The 15,560-nt window shown below is 42.8% G+C and overlaps 1 protein-coding gene and 1 long non-coding RNA gene across 7 annotated transcripts in view; one reads left to right on the forward strand and one right to left on the reverse strand.

Annotated features, from left to right (window-relative positions):
• Nucleotides 1-511, forward strand: part of LOC104872162 — a 16,222-nt gene extending 15,711 nt beyond the window's left edge. The window contains exon 4 of the long non-coding RNA XR_783080.2: nt 259-511. This is a non-coding gene — a long non-coding RNA (uncharacterized LOC104872162). The remainder of the gene's footprint in view (nt 1-258) is intronic.
• Ccdc184 (coiled-coil domain containing 184) overlaps nt 1-15,554 on the reverse strand; it is a 25,348-nt gene extending 9,794 nt beyond the window's left edge. Inside the window, exons 1-3 of one of the 6 annotated variants that reach the window (XM_010638304.3) lie at nt 15,034-15,554; nt 7,146-7,212; nt 3,032-3,101 (exon numbers count right to left, since the gene is read on the reverse strand). In XM_010638304.3, coding sequence (XP_010636606.1) covers nt 3,047-3,101; nt 7,146-7,212; nt 15,034-15,514 — 603 coding nt within the window. In that variant the 5' untranslated portion in view covers nt 15,515-15,554 and the 3' untranslated portion in view covers nt 3,032-3,046. Of the gene's footprint in view, nt 1-3,031; nt 3,102-4,349; nt 4,375-7,145; nt 7,213-12,052; nt 12,189-13,697; nt 13,849-14,355 lie in introns of those variants that run through there. The other 5 variants (XM_010638307.3, XM_010638309.3, XM_010638310.3 and 2 more) reach the window with 5 other exon arrangements.
• Nucleotides 15,555-15,560: the final 6 nt, after the last annotated feature.

The following is a 15,560-nucleotide window of genomic DNA, read 5'->3' on the forward strand; positions in this document are numbered from 1 at the left end:
ATGCATAGTACACTTATAATCACTTGTTAGGTCTCTGACCCAAAGTGATCCCACAGAGCACAATGACATTTTAAGGTTACATATTGTGCACATCTTTTCTGATACCTGGCCTCTAACTCCAGAACAAGAGATTCTGCACTGGCTGACACAGCCTACAACCCGATTATATTAGGAAAGGAAATGTTCTTTAAGGACCCTCCTGCATTGGGCTAGGACCTGGTTTAAATGAAGAACTTATCTTTCATATGTTTCTTACAGGATCAAAGCCCCTGAGGAAACACTAGATAAAAAGGACAGGAAGACATCTTGCAATTCTTAAGTAACACCCCAGTAAAATGTTGATAAGTATCATAATTATCCTAGTTCCCTTGACATCAAGAGTAACTCTTGGGTGCATAAACATGTACCCAAATTCATATTCAATGAAGATGCTTTCCTGGCACTGCCGCCTTCTTGCTTGAAAGAGTACGTCTGTATCTACTTTACAATAAATTCTACCTATATTTCTGCATGGTCCATGTTTTTTGACTGAATTTTTCTTATCAAAGTTACGAAGAACAGAGAACCAAGGAAATGAGGGATCTGCATTCAGGGTGACAGGGACACTATCTTCCTTGATGACTGCATGTAAAAGGGATCGTTCCAATTCCTGAGATAGATCATTTCCTGAGTGGTAAAACCAGCAATGGGCTTCTAATATCAAAGGGACAGGGAGAAAATTGATAGTTACAAGTTTTCTAAATAAGTTATCTAAGAAAAGTTAATCTATAGTCAAGTAGAAACCTGTCTAAAGTTTGTCAAGCAGAGAGAAATGTTAAGGCCTTCTTCAACACTATGGAGAACATAGATCTCTGCTCATTTAGTTTGAAAATTAGGGTCTCAAAGAGTCTTTAAAAGTGAAATTTTTAAAATGAAGGAGAGAGTGAGAACGGTGCTTTCAAAAAAAGAGTTTTCTGAGAAATAATTTCTTAGCTTTACAGTTGCCCAGCACTGGCAAAAGCTAACATTTTAAACAAGACCATTTCAGCTTTTAAGGATCTCCACATCTAGTAAGAAACATAAGAACAAATAATGGTAACAGCAAAGGCAAGCGTTATAAGAGACCTTTACTATAAAAGCATTTTGTCAGCACAGATTCTAACAGCTCACATTCATAAATTCTAAGAGCTTTACATTTAATCCTCACAAACTTTGTGAGATACTAGGTTGATACAATTTGATACAAAAACTGAGACACGCAGAGGCCAAATAACTTGCTGAAAACAACTGGCAATTACTAACTCTAGTTATTAGTGGCCGGGTTCCAGGGACTGTGCTCCTACAGCCCAGCCCGGGAGACTGGTGCCAGCTTTATACCGAGATCCTATTTGCTGAACCATGAAAAGTACTCAGGACTTGTAAAGGTGAAACACTAGGGCAGGAGAGGTGGATGCTAGGGACAAATACAACTTCACGCAAGAGCAATCGCCTGATTTCCTGTCGGTCCAACACAGATGGCTGGTGAGTTGGGACCCGGAACGTTGGAAAAGCAGGACCCAAGTGACCTAGCACTGCATTCTCAAGGACGATCACTTTCTCCTTCATGGCTCTGGGCGGAAACGCACGACAGAGGGGCTCCCACAGAAGACACAGCCCAGGGGGCGTCTCCCGTGACAAAGGATCTGATCCCTGGAAGGACACCAAGAGCCCCCTCCCCAAGCTAAAAACAGGAAAAACAGGAAAATGCAACTAGAGCTACCCGGAAAGTGAGCGTTCTTTCCAATCTCCTTTGCATTTTCAAATGCAAAACCAGAGGGCGCGACGTCAAGTTTTAGTTACCACAGCCCGGCCCTAGGGTCGAAAATATAGGAAAGCCAGATTCTCGCCCTCAGGCTCTGGCCTTCAGGTCAAATCCAGAGCTGATGCCATGCTGCCCCGCCAGTCTCCCTGACTCACGCCCAAATTACCCAGGAAGCTGTGGGGCCCTGACCCGATTAGGACCGCGGAGGCGGTGGGTGTGGCCAATCAGCTCTGGGATCACAGCTGTGGTAGCCAATGAGCTCCTTGCGTTTGGCCGCCCCGCCCCGGCCAGATTGAGTTAATTTGTCTCCCTCTGGGGAACGGGATCTATTTTGGGAAATTGAGGCTGCAGCAGACCTCGGCAGCTGGAGATGCAGAGCCTGGGGCTTGGAATACCCCCTCCCAGCCCAGTGGAATTGTGGAGGTGCCGCGCCTGTTTGTCGGTGGGTGGGTCGTGGGCTGAACAAGGCTGGAGGTGGACTGAGCCCATCGCATCCAGCCTCCATAGCTCCCACTTAGGTCCACCGATGAAACCCTGGTCCTTTCCAAGTGATGGCCCACTTTCAGCGAATTGTGTAATGCTCGGCTCCTCTTTCCGCCTGTGAACAACCGCAGTGTCCTCTGAGCTGCCTTTTCCCTTGCCCACTACAGGAAACCTCCCCTGACCCCGTGTTCTGCGTTTACTGGGCTCTGGGTTCCCATAATAACAAGTGCCTTTCTCCTATCGCCGTACTCCCTTATCGTTTTAGCACTTATTTACTTTTCTGTCTTCCCCACTAGGCTGTGATTGGTTCATTTTTAGATCTTTGACAGAGTACTTGGCCTCAGAAGTACTGTAGCGCTATTTCTTCAATGAAACCTTAAGCAGAATCCAGAGATATTAACCCAAAAAAGCAAAACTGTTCTGAAAGGAGTGGGAAGGGAATGTCCAGAGCTCTGGACCCCGGAAGAGCGCCGTTGGGCACCTGTTAGTGACCTCTGAAATACTCAGTTTAACATAGAGAAATATGATTTATCCAGGACGTGAAAACCAAACACATTTAGAGCCTGTTTAAGTCTCACCTTTTCGGGTTTCTGATATAGTTATACATGTTTGTTTTTATTTTTCCAGCCTAAATACCTAGATATCTTCTGCTTGCTTCCTCAGCTCCATCTTCACCCACTTTGCCCAGCTTTGGACAGAGAAGGGTGACCTGCATGGACTGGGTAGGCAGGTTCCCTTACCTCTGGTTTCTATTAGGTTCAGCCAGTGAAGAGCAAAGGCAGATCAGAGAGAAGCAGGACATGAGGCTGGTGTGTACAGTAATCTTCTGGTGCTCTCTCTGTGGGAATAGTGGTAAGCCCATCTGAGTCCTTCTCCCTAAAATCTTAGCTCCTTTTGCATGGCGTTCTCCAAATTCTAGAACCAAACCCTCACCTTATCTCTTCATGAATAGCTGTTCTGATAGGAGAATTCTTCTTTCCCTATACTCCACCAACACCTTTGTAAATAAATAATCATTACTAAATTATTCAAATCATCCTGATTTGGGTATGCCATTTGTTTTCTGGGGATACCTTGATATGAAACCATTTCCCTTTACTAGGCAACAGAACAGTTCTCTCAAATGGTAAATTTAGAGGCCATGTGGTACAGTAGAAGAACACGGGCTCTGGAAATAAACAAAACTGGGTTTCCTGTTATTCACTGATTCATTCATTTGATGAGTATCTGGCATGCCATGCAGCTTATTCTCTAAATCCCCTCTTATCCCACAGGTACGGGGCCTGTAACCAATACCACAAAATACCTGTCCGCCTCCTATCACCATAGGTGACACAGCCAAGCAAGCTGCCTCAATTAGGACATCTTTTCTAGGGATTGGAATTGGTATGCAGTGGATATGGCCGTTTTTAATTAGAATAGGCAGAGACTCAGCTGTGAAGCACTTGTCTTCTTGCCATGTCCATGAAGAGGCAGAAAAAGTTGACATGCAGAGAAAATAGGTTGGAGAGAGAGAATAGAGGGAAGCAGAGATGTTTTTTTTTAAAAATGTCCACAGAGAAAAAGCCTGAGATAATGGCTGCCCTAATTTTGTCAGCCTTAGAGACCCAACAGCATTCTTGTTCTTAAATTCTGTGAAGTAAACTTACATCCTTATAATAACTCCATTTTTTGCTTAAAGCTATCTTAAATGGATTTCTGTTTCTTGCAACCAAAGTCTTTAGATAATGTCCCAGTAGAAGGACTGATTAAGAAAGTGTTTCAAGCATCTCCATTCACACCTCCGGAAACATTGTGTACCACCACCCCACCTCAACTGTTACCAGGGCCTCATGGGCCCAGAGCAGCACTTGGCCCTTCTTTTTATTCAAAATAACAAGCCCATTTTGCTGTCAGGTTTGTTGTTGTTGTCCTCGAAGTTGTTGTTGCTGCTGCTGCTGCTGCTGCTGCTGGTGGAGGCTTGGTTTGGTTTGGTTTGGTTTTTGCAGCTTTTTCTGGGTTCCAGCTCTTCATCTTCCAGGTGCTGTCTTATTTTTGTGAGTTTCGTTGGTTTTATTCCTCAAAGGATTAAGTTAATCATACTCCAGTTCATTGCACACCATCACCAGTGCCTACAAAGACACTCGTTTTATTTATTTACATCCTTCTTCGCCTTAAGGTAGGCAGTTTTGTAGTGTGATTAATGCGTATATTGCTTACGTGTTTTCTCAATATAGTTATTGTCTTGCAGGCCTGTATTTTTAAATGTACTCCAAAGCTACTAGTTCTGTATCACATTCTATGTCTTAGTTTTGTTTTTTCACTAAGCACAGTTTTTTCAGCTTCATCTGCTTTGCCAGGTGTTACCATTTATAATCAGTTTTTTCACATTAATGCCCAGTAGGAATTACATTGTACCCATTCACTCTTCCAATGATTAAACTCTTGTTGTCTTCAACTCTCCCCACTATTTTGTAACCCTGCACTGGATATCCTTATTTTAGTCCCCTTCTTGGGAATTTCTGGACTACCTAAATGTACATATACATGGACCTAGGTAATGCCAGACTGCTTTCCAAAAGTGGAAGTGTAGCTGTGTAAGTCACTGTATTTCTGCATGTTGACAACACTTGCAATTTTCTAGACTTCCAATTTTTGCTGGCTTCATGGGTATGCAGTGATGTCTTATTGTTGGCTAATTTGCATTTTATTACTAATGGTTTTAATCAAATTTCCATATGTTTATTAGCTTTTTCCCCCCAGGGTAAATTGCCTGTTTATGGCTTTTGTTTCTTTTTTACTACTTGGTTTCTGTATTATTCCTGTTCATTTGTAGGAGTTGTTTGTATATTCCACAAGTATAGCATTATCTTGGCAGTTTAGCGAAAGCAAATATTTTCTCCATTCTTCCATCTGTACTAAGTTTGTCCATGATGCCCTTTATGGAAAATAAGTCCATAAATTCATTGTCATCAGACTCCTCAGTGATTGCCTTATGCTCCTTTTGAAAGCATTGAAATATAAGTACCTCTCTCTTGGTTATGCCTGACATGTCTAAATCTGAGTTCATTGATAACATCCCATTGGCCGTTCCATTCACTTCTCTTTACTGGACTCCAAAGTAATTTTACTGACTAAATTTCACCTTCTTTGAAACTTTCCCACGTAGTTTCAAGGTATAAAAATCATACATTTCAACTATTTGCTGTCAGGTTTCTTATACCCTTGGACACACATATTACTTTGTCTCCTTTACTATCAGGAATTCAATGGTGTGGTTACTTTCTCTCAAGATATCCCTCACTCCCATAGACTGGTGCAACCACTGTGGAAATCAGTATGGAGATTCCTCAAAAAACTAAAATTATAGATTCTCAGTTGTCCACCTTCTTGTTATCTTCCTAAAAGAATTAAAAACATCGTACCACAGTGATATTTGCACACACATGTGTATAGTGGCACAGTTTATAATAGCTAAATCTTGGAAACAACACAAAGGCCCATCCATTGGTGATTGGATAAAGATGTGGTTCTTTTATAAAACGGAGTACTACTCAGCCATAAAGATAAACAAGTCATTTATAGCTAAATGGATACACCTTGAGACCATACTCCTAAGTGAAATAAATAGGACACATATATATAAATGCCAAATTGTTTCTCTGGTGTGAGAAACAGTGCAAATGAGGACTAAAATGTATAATAGATATTGTGAGATAGTAAGAAAATGCTCAAAGGGGAAGGGAAACTAAGGAGGGGTTGGGGAAAGGAAAGAAGGGAAAGAAAAACTGAGAAAAGGAAATAATGGAAACAAAGCTTCTAAATAAAGAGGGGTAAGGGGTGAAAGGGAGGGAAGAGAGATGGGGAAAATAAATGAAGATATATCGTAAAGGTACAAATTCTCTAAGATGAATGTGATCATAATGTTCACCAAATTGTACCAATACCCTCAATGAATTAAAAACATTTTCCTCACGCCCAGTTTACTAATCAATCCCATCTGTGTAGGACAGGGTTAGATTGAAAATAGCAATCTGTTGTATTAACTTCTTCTGACAGATGACATTTTTTAAAAATTAACTTCCCCTGTCCCCTTTTGGAACTTGATCTTTTGTCAATTTCATATTTTTCCTGAGATTTGTAATCCAGTTTACCTGTTTTTATAGCCATGGCACATTTTTACAATACTGTTTCTTTTCCTCTCCTTTATCTTTACCTAAATAATTCCTTGTTTCTTCCTTGTTTCTACTGTGAAGAATATAAAAATACCATAAAAGACTATTTTCAAAATGTAAGGTACTACTCTGACTTTCCTTTTATCACTCTTGTTTTCATTTTACTTCTCTCACTTGTTTTCTTTGTTTTGTTTTGTTTTGTTTTGGTACTGGGATTTGAACTCCGGTCCTTGTGCTTGCGAGGCAGGCGGGGGCGGAAACACTGAGCTAAATCCCCAGCCCTAACTTGTTTTCTTTTGTCTTTTTTCCTTCTTCCTCTCCTCCTTACTCCTTTTCTGCCTTCTTTCCTTCCTGACTTTTACAAATGGCAGAGGCAAGAGCTAACTTTTTATAGATCGCAGCAAAGAAACTGCTTCAGTCCAAAAGTACGTTCCCCACAAATATATGATGTAGGTTCCATGACCAAAAACCTCTTTCCAGCTGCTCATCAAAACTTAGTTCTGTTTCTTTAGAAAAGTGTACTTGATCTGCTTTCACCGCCATGTTCCAGGCACAAGTCCCATCCTACTGTCTTTCTTTATATTGGTGAGGTTCTATTTTTGTCATCGTATAAAATCTCAAAATCTACTTTTATATTACCTACTCTTTGTGCACTGGTGTACAGGCTTACATGTGGTTAGTTTATCTGGAGTTCGTCTGTTGTTTTCAGAAAACCACTTTTTACTTACATTTCCAGTGAATTATGGGATGTTGCCTCTACTAATGCTTTTCTTCCGATGTCAAACTGGATATCATCTGTAGTATAAAATTTTATGGTTTTTCAGAACACTTTTAAAGTTCCCGTCTCCACTTTAGCATTTCCTGCCAGCACACACACCTACTCTCCCACATACATCAGGCCCATTTATAAATTGTAATGTTCTCAGTTCATTTGGCAAGGCTCACAGAAAACAGATTTTTTTCCCTTCTCTCTTCTGCCCTAGTTCAAGAACATATCATTCTCTCATCAGTAAACTACAAGTCCCTTAAGTGCAGGGACCATGACTCCTCAGAGTCTGCTCCAGTACCTTCCATGAGACAACTAGCAAGCAGTTAGTAAAAAATGCCGACTCAGTAATGGTTCTCTTTTTCGATGTCTTTTTCCAGCATGCATAAGAATTGTTTGCTTGTTACGAGAGTAATTTTGACTCTTACTTCTGAGCATATGGTAACCATTTATAGTGTTGTAAGGTGCGTACCATTTAATGGGGGAAAAAAGGCACCAGTGGATAATTCAGGTAACGACGCTCTGTTTCCAACACTGCCATTAATTATGCACCCCTGAGCACATCCTCCACCTACCTATTTCCTTAATTATGGGCCATGACATCATTAATATTTATTCACTGGCAGTACTCTTTGAAATAGACTATAGTTTTAAATAAAATAGTTGGAGTAGAAATGAAATGAATTACTACCAACTAGGAAGCTACATGGGAGACAAACTTTTTCTCAAGATGATGTGAGAAGGAATTTGACGAATAATCTGAAACAGGCAGGGAAGAGGAAGAGCTTAAAGGGAGAGAGTAGAGGAGCCTGTGGAACTTTCCTGGTGATCACTGTTCCCTCCCCTCAGTGTGTTCCACCCCATCTTTCTACTCAAGTATACAGTAAAACATTTTAAGTGATAGTAGAATTATATTTCTTGTTAAAAGCAGTGAAAAGTTTGTTTTGTCTGCCTTAGAGATGCTAAAGAGTCAAACTGGGGCAGCCTGCACAGGCTCAGGGATATGGATGCAGAGGAAATAAAAACCATAGCATAAGGCAGAAATCATGTGGAATGCTGTCTCAAATTGGGGAATTGGAATTTGGATCAAATGAAATCAGATCTCCAACAGACCTGGGAAGTTCCTTCACACATCTGAGTTACATGTATAGCTATATGACCGTCATTAAATTTTCTTTTAGCAATAAAATTTTGGAAGTTTCTAAAAGATGATAATATGTCTTTTAATTCTCAACTTTCAGGTTTAAAATTATTTATTACCAGGGATTTAGCTCAGTGGTTCTGCGCCTGCTTTGCAAACGCAAGGACCCGAGTTCAATCCCTGGTACCAAAAAAAATTTAAATAAAAGAGTATTTAAAATTATTTATTAATACCCTTACTATGCAATTAAACACATTTCTGCTCATTATTGGAAATGTCTTTTACTACTAATTTCACAGATTCCAGGCACAATTTTCTGTCATATGTTAACATCTTGGAAAGGGACTGCATCTTGTAACTGATGGCAGCTTACAATTAATTCTTGGCCAAGCAGCAGCCAGGACATAATTGCCAAGCACAAACTTGCCTAAACACAGCTGTTACTCTAAGTGGCTTGACTAAGAATCTACAATCTCTGATGTTTCAGTTCATCAACCATTTAAGGACTCTTTTAAAGGAATAGTAGTTCTGATTGTTGTCTAAACAGCTTTCCTGATCAGTTTCTGGCACTACCCAAAAAAATACCACTGTTAAAACTTGCAGTCTAGGTATTGTAGCCCAGAGGAAATTCCCAAAGATGGTAGCAAAGAACTCAGCTTTTTTCTCTGTAAGAAGTGTTGCTCCACTAATACTCCACAAGGCCCAGAGAATAGAAATGCACGGAAAAATGCAGACAACTCTAAGTCAAAAAGTGACTCTGAGGTGTCAGATTCAATGTGAGGAAATTATAATAATACTTCAATGACTTTCCGTTATATCTGTGTCTACAGTATGATACCAAAATATCTGTTTGTAAAAATGTCTGAAAGAGCTCTTCAAATAAGAATGAAACTTTAAAACGTGTGAGGAGGAATTACAGTGATCACTTCATTGGCAGTTTTTCCTTTCTTAATGGTACTTAAAATAGTGATATGCCTAATAATCTATGGTGCCGTAATGACAGCAAAATAAGAGAGACACTTCAGAGACTAAAACATGATAAATCTGCCCCAGCTCTCAAGATACTTATTTGGAAAAGGGAGCAACAAAAGCACATAAAGAACAATAGAAGTAAGGCAAAGCAGAGTTACTGTCCCCAAAATAGTTACAAATGAAAAGATTTGGAATTGAGGGAGGAGGAGGAAGAAAATCCATGAGGAAAGGCTCCAGGAAGGAGGGCCACTGACGACCCTTGAAGAACAGATAACAAAGATAGGGTGACAGAGGTAGGATGGATAAAAAAAGTAAAGTGAATGACCAAAAAACCAAACACAGGAAAGTGAGGGACACCTTGGGGGGAACATCGGGTAGCATATTTTGACTACAGGCTTTGATATCCTTTTTGGCTTTTCAGATCCCTTTAAGAATTTGCTGAAAATCATGAGCCCCATTCTTAGAAATAAAAATGCAAATTTGTAATTTAAAAAAAGCTTTGCACACTATTTCTGAGAATTTCTTGTTCACAGGTAGCATGAGAGAGGAGGAAAGAGATAAGGAGAAGGGGGAAACAGGTAGCCTTTCTAGACATCACACGAGAGGTTGGTGATTGTGATCAAGGCTGAAGAAGTCTCTTTTCTGGAGGACAGATTTACACCTGACTGCAGGTAGAAAGAATGACTAAGAAACGGGATCCAAGGTCAGGAGGACTCATCCAGACTGGTCACCCACAGGTTAAAGGCTCTGGTGTACCCTTCAGAATCATTCCTGACTGGATCTAACTTGGATCATATGGCCTTCTGACCTGGTGGGATGACATCTAGAAAATGTAGGTGGGAAATAAATATACAGGGACAAAAGGATGCCAGAGCCTTATTAAAGGTTACCTTGGTTGCCCCACACACACATGCACCAGATTTTATACTGCACTCAGGGCATGCCGAAACATGATGCCGATTGCTGAGAGAAATAGCTGTCCAGAGCTCTGGTTTAGAAAGATTAATTTGGGATTAGAGATGTATGTGTGAGCTGGGAGAAACGAGTTAAGGGTTTATTGCAATTGATTTTTATATGCTTCAAATACGTTCTATGTATTCAGCTTCTCCAGCTCTCCTCACCACCCACCATTTGGCAGAGAGCCAGGCCTTTAGTAGGCATTTGGTAGTGCTTGCTGACATTCACTTTGAAGCTCCCCTTGTAATGTCTTTATTCCTCGACAGGTGGCACCATTACTGCATTATTTACAGAGCAGGTTTCCTTCTATAAGCACAGCACTTGCAAGCAGAAAAGCTATTTTTCAGAGGGAATTCACCTTCTGGGGACAATGTAGAAGTGGGAAAGGAATAGTAGCTAAAATAAAAGATTGGGGAACATTCCTCTTGTGTGTCTATCATGTCTTACCACTTCTTATCATTTAGCAATACCCTGGCTGAATTTCTATTTCTAAGCATTAAATAAGAAAAAAGTGCTTATGCAAACCTGCCTTTTCAAAGCCAGCAATTGTATGACTTTTATGCAGGAATAAACTCAAATACATTTGTGGAAGAACTGTTGCTTTGTTCTGGGAAAACTGTTCAATGAGCCATTTCATTATACTCACCAAGGAGAGACCATAAACTGTAGTGGCACTAAGATCATACAAAACTGCGTGTTTATGTTGGAGGCCAGTGTGCATCTTAGAAAAATAACTAATTCTCTAAGAACAGTTCTGGGTTGTGCCGGGCAAAAGTTGTAGCTTACTTCTTTGAAATTGTGTGTGTTTTCATTTTGAGATTTAAGTGTTAGACCCTGAGAGGCACCCCTTAGACCAGTGGGAAAGGGGGTGCCAGTGAGGGGTGATGTCCTATGGGTAGTGCTGTTTTGGAACCAGGCCTAAAGCACAGTGCAAAGACATGGAAGAGCTATTTTCCCTGCCTCTCATACATCTGCAATGCTCTAGTAAACTTTGATAGCACAAGACTTGGAATCAATGGGATACAAGATTTTAGCACAAGTTATAGGTCAACAGAATTTGAATTTTTTGAAATCAGATTTATATATAAATTTGAATTCAGTGTAGAAAATACTGTGGAGGCTCTGGGAGGTAAGGTTAGAAATATTAGAAATATTATATACAAGCCAGGTTGTTTTTTCTCTGGTATTTTTCAAGTTAAAAGTTTCATTGCCCTTTAGTTCAGTGATTGTGATTTTTTTATACTCAATTCTTACATACTAAGGCTTAAGTAGAAACAATGGACTTTCTCTCTAGAAAGTGTATATGCTTGTAAAATTTTGCATTCAATTTGAAAGGGCCATGGACTTCTAAATTTCAGTTGTGACCCTTACCCTTGATTCCCTGGTTAGAAATCACTGCTGAAAACCAGTTGTTAGGAGCATTCCAAACAGGAAACATAAGAGGGTCATGAGGAAAAAGGAGGGCAGATGTCAGGAGGAACCTGGGCAGGATCTGTGTGAGATGCTGGTGTTGGAGATTGAAGAAACCATTGAATTGCTTTTTTCTAGGGAGGTTTTTCTCTGTCTGGACTTGGGGGAAATAGTCAGAGAACCTCTAAGAGGGCCTTCATCAAGGAACTAGGGCACGTTTAGAACAGTTGGTATAGAAAGAGGAACTGAAATGGAGTTAAGGGTTAAAGGACTCAACTAGAACTTTATGAAGGGCTAAGGTGCCCCTGAGATTTGCATCAGGCAATAGAGAATCTGAGCTATAGGGAGTGGCGAACAGTGAGGACAGAGCTGTGTCAGGGAGTACCTACCTGGGAGCATCAGATTCTTTCTCTCAAGGCACAGGTCAGGGCAGCCATGTTTTTGGTGTTATGAGTGTGTTATTTTGCCTCCTGGACACCGAGAAAGGTAACTAACCAAAATCTGAACTGCAATTTCTCATCCAAACTGAGAAGATAAAAAGTAAATTGAGATTATTTCTTTTACAGGATGATTTTAGGCTCTTGACTGAGGAAACAGGTCTCCTCTGACAATCCAAAGGGAATTAAAAGCAGTGTTTCATATTGAGAGCTGTCTAAATCAAACAGACCCAGATCCGAGTCCTGGCTTTGCCAAGTAACAGTCTGTGACCTTGAGCAAGCCTTGAGTCTATCTCTGAACTGTTGTGTGAAAATAATAATAATGCCTACAGATAAAACTGGGCATATAGTAAGTACTCAATAATAAAGGATTGCTATCATTGTTGCCTAATATTAGTGCTGGATGCTAGAACTGTAACAGGAAGGAGCCTTTCATCTCCCAGTCCCCAGGTTCACATCTCAGGTTCCATACTCTGGCTGCCCTCCCTAGGTTCCAGAACACATTTCCCAACCACTATATAACTCAAGACTTTCCCTGGCCATCCTATACATATAGGGTGGCCCCCAAGACCTTTTGGTCCAAAAGTATATGATATATAAGACAAAAAGACTTGTGCTCAGCTTGGAAATCTCACCATTCCCCTTTCCTTATCCTGAAAGATAACGGTTCTTCAGATAGGAAATTAGTATATTAAAAGAGATTTTCTAGAACCTTCCCAGAAGATTTTGTTTTGTTTTCCCAGAAGAATCTCACCAGCCACACCATCCCAGCCCACTAACATGTGAACAGTGTTTCCTAGGGTCTTATATATTTTTCTCTGCAAAACTTTTTAACTTTATTTTATACATCAGTCAGTTCAGTGTTGGAACTGAAATTCAGGTCCAGATCTATGCCTCCAGTGCTCTATCTCTCATAACAAGCAACAGCAAGTGCACACACGTGCGCGCATGCACACACACACACACACACACACACACACGCACGCATGCACGCACACACCATCCTAGCTTGTTCTGCTCTCTACTGTTGTTCTGGGGAAACCTCGGGAAATCTCCATGACCAAGGGAACAGCCTAAAGCTGATGTCAGTCTCTGCTCTCTGGGGAACACCTTACCGGAATCCTCCACTAGAGGCCTTGAGCAGTTATTGTGCTTCCCTTTGTGATGTGTCACTCCCAGAGATCCTGGGCAATCCCTCCAGAACAATACCCCCAACTCACCCCTTCCATGAACAGGTGTCCCGCCTGGCATTCCAGGACTCAGATTCAGAAATCCTCTCCCAGGGAGCAGATGTTTCACCGAAAGGAAATCTCTTGCATGTGTGGAGTGCTGGCATGTTAGCCTGGGGATCTCAACACATACCCTCCCTCTTCTTCCCCCATCCAGCTTGAGATCAAGGTCCAGGATAGAAAAGAAAGCAGGCAGAGTTTGCAGTGTTTGTCCCAGCCAGGGCAGGAACAGTCAACTCCTTGAAACTGGAGGCAAGTTGACAGGAGGGAAAATGCACAGTCCCTACATTTCCCACTAAGACCTGGTCCATGCAACGGGCCCAGAAGCCCCCCCTGACATCCGCTTAGTACCAGTCAGCAAGGAGGGGAGATGATGCCTTTTTATTAAAGTTAACACCAAGAAAAGCATTGAGAAGGAATACACAAAGGAGGGGGAAGGGCACACAAAATCACCACTTCAGGAGGGAAGAGGGAGGCACATCAGTTAAGGAACCTCAGGACAGCCACATGCTCCATGCCCTGGTTGGGAAGGAGGAAAAGGGAGAGGAGAGAAGAAAGTGCCATTATAGCTTGGGGCTCTCAGAAGAGTTTGAAGCCCCCTGAACCTAACACCAGAGCCACAAGCCCTGCCCCTCAGGGCTCACACACTACTACACAATTGGACACACATAACACACACAAGACATTATGGAGGCAACACCAAGAGGCAGCAGGTAGGGACATATTGACAGAAAAAGGAATTGAAGTTAGCAGGTGTAGCCAGGAGAGATTGTTTTTGGCTGCAGCCCCGAGTCCCTCAAACGTCCCCTAAATCTGGGCTGCTGCTGAGCACCCCGGAGTCTCTGCCTGTGGACTGGGCTCTTTGTTCTCTAAGCCCCAGTTAGTGGAAAAGCAATCCCAGATGAAGTCAGAAACAAGGCAGGATCCACTCTGCATGCAAAAATCCTAGAGACTGAGCTATTTTGTCTTCATGCACATTCATAGCCAGCTCCTCCCAGCCCTGGGACCCCCCAGAACCCCATTCACCCAGATTCCTATGGCTGCAGTTAGTTCCCTCCTCAATCTTCCTTTACCAATCAGCAGCTGCAGAGATCTGTGAGGCTTCTGCAGAGCACTGAATACCCTGAATTTCAACAGAAGGGTAAATTTCCTGTTGCCGGAACAGAATACCCCAATTCCTTTATGTTTAGGTAAATCATTAGCGATTATTTGCCATAGTCCTAGATAAGTCTTTTTTTCAGAATAGAAAAAAGCAGATTTTATTTACACAATTCAGGGGTTCTCTTGTTGCTGGGGAGAGGGAAAGGGCAAGGTGGGGGGGGGGTTGATGGGAGTCCGGAGATGGGCACTTTCTTTCCGAAAACCTCACCTTTCTCCAGTTTGCTATCACGCTTGATTGGGCAAAAAGAATTTTTGATGCTCCCAAAGTCCTTCGCCCTACAAATGCTTCTTGGGGTGAGTCTCTCTCTACCCTGATGCACAGGGGCAGCCGTCGGAACGAAGCGAGCCGCACCCGTTCAGTCCCCTCGAGTCAAGCACTCAGAAACCCCAAACCAGCCCGGGAAGTTAGTGTCCCCGTAGAGTCCCCTCACAGAGAGGCCTCGCCCTCCAGCTGCAGCAGGGTAATATCAGGCAGGTCGAGGGGTTCCACAAGTGGCCCGTCCCCCCCAAGGAGACCAGCACAGGGGCTTTCGGAGCGCTCACAGTGACTGGTGGGTGTGGCAGGGCTGGGCATCTCTTTTTCCTCTTCGTCGTCGTCCTCCTCCTCCTCCTCGTCCTGGGGATCGCGACCCAGCAAGCCGCTGTCCCCGATTCCAGGCGAAGGAGTCTCCGGCTCTTGGGGAGGACCGGGAAAGCTCCCCTTACCGGCGACCACGCCCAAGCTGCCCCGGCGGGGCGCCGTGGTCATAATCTGGCACATGGAGACGATGGCCCGCTGGTTAGCGCACACGTCGTCCGAAAGCACCTGGATGTGCGAGGCCTGCTCGTCCAGGGCCCCTCGCATGGCCCTCACGTCCTCGAACAGGGCCTGCAGCTGGGCCTTCAGGTGCTCCATCAGTTCCTTCATGCCGCCGTTGTACTCCCCGGAGATCACGTCCCCCACGGCCGGCACGGCGGACACCTCCAGAGGCGCCGGCATGTCGCCGCCGTCCTTGGTCCTGATCTCCAGCAGCCCGTCCTCCATCGAGTGGCACAGAGGGCGGTGGCGGCTCTGGGTCGCGCCCGGCCCG

Source organism: Fukomys damarensis, unplaced genomic scaffold (genome assembly GCF_012274545.1).
Source record: "Fukomys damarensis isolate Sample0158 unplaced genomic scaffold, DMR_v1.0_HiC HiC_scaffold_15, whole genome shotgun sequence".
NCBI lineage: Eukaryota > Metazoa > Chordata > Mammalia > Rodentia > Bathyergidae > Fukomys > Fukomys damarensis.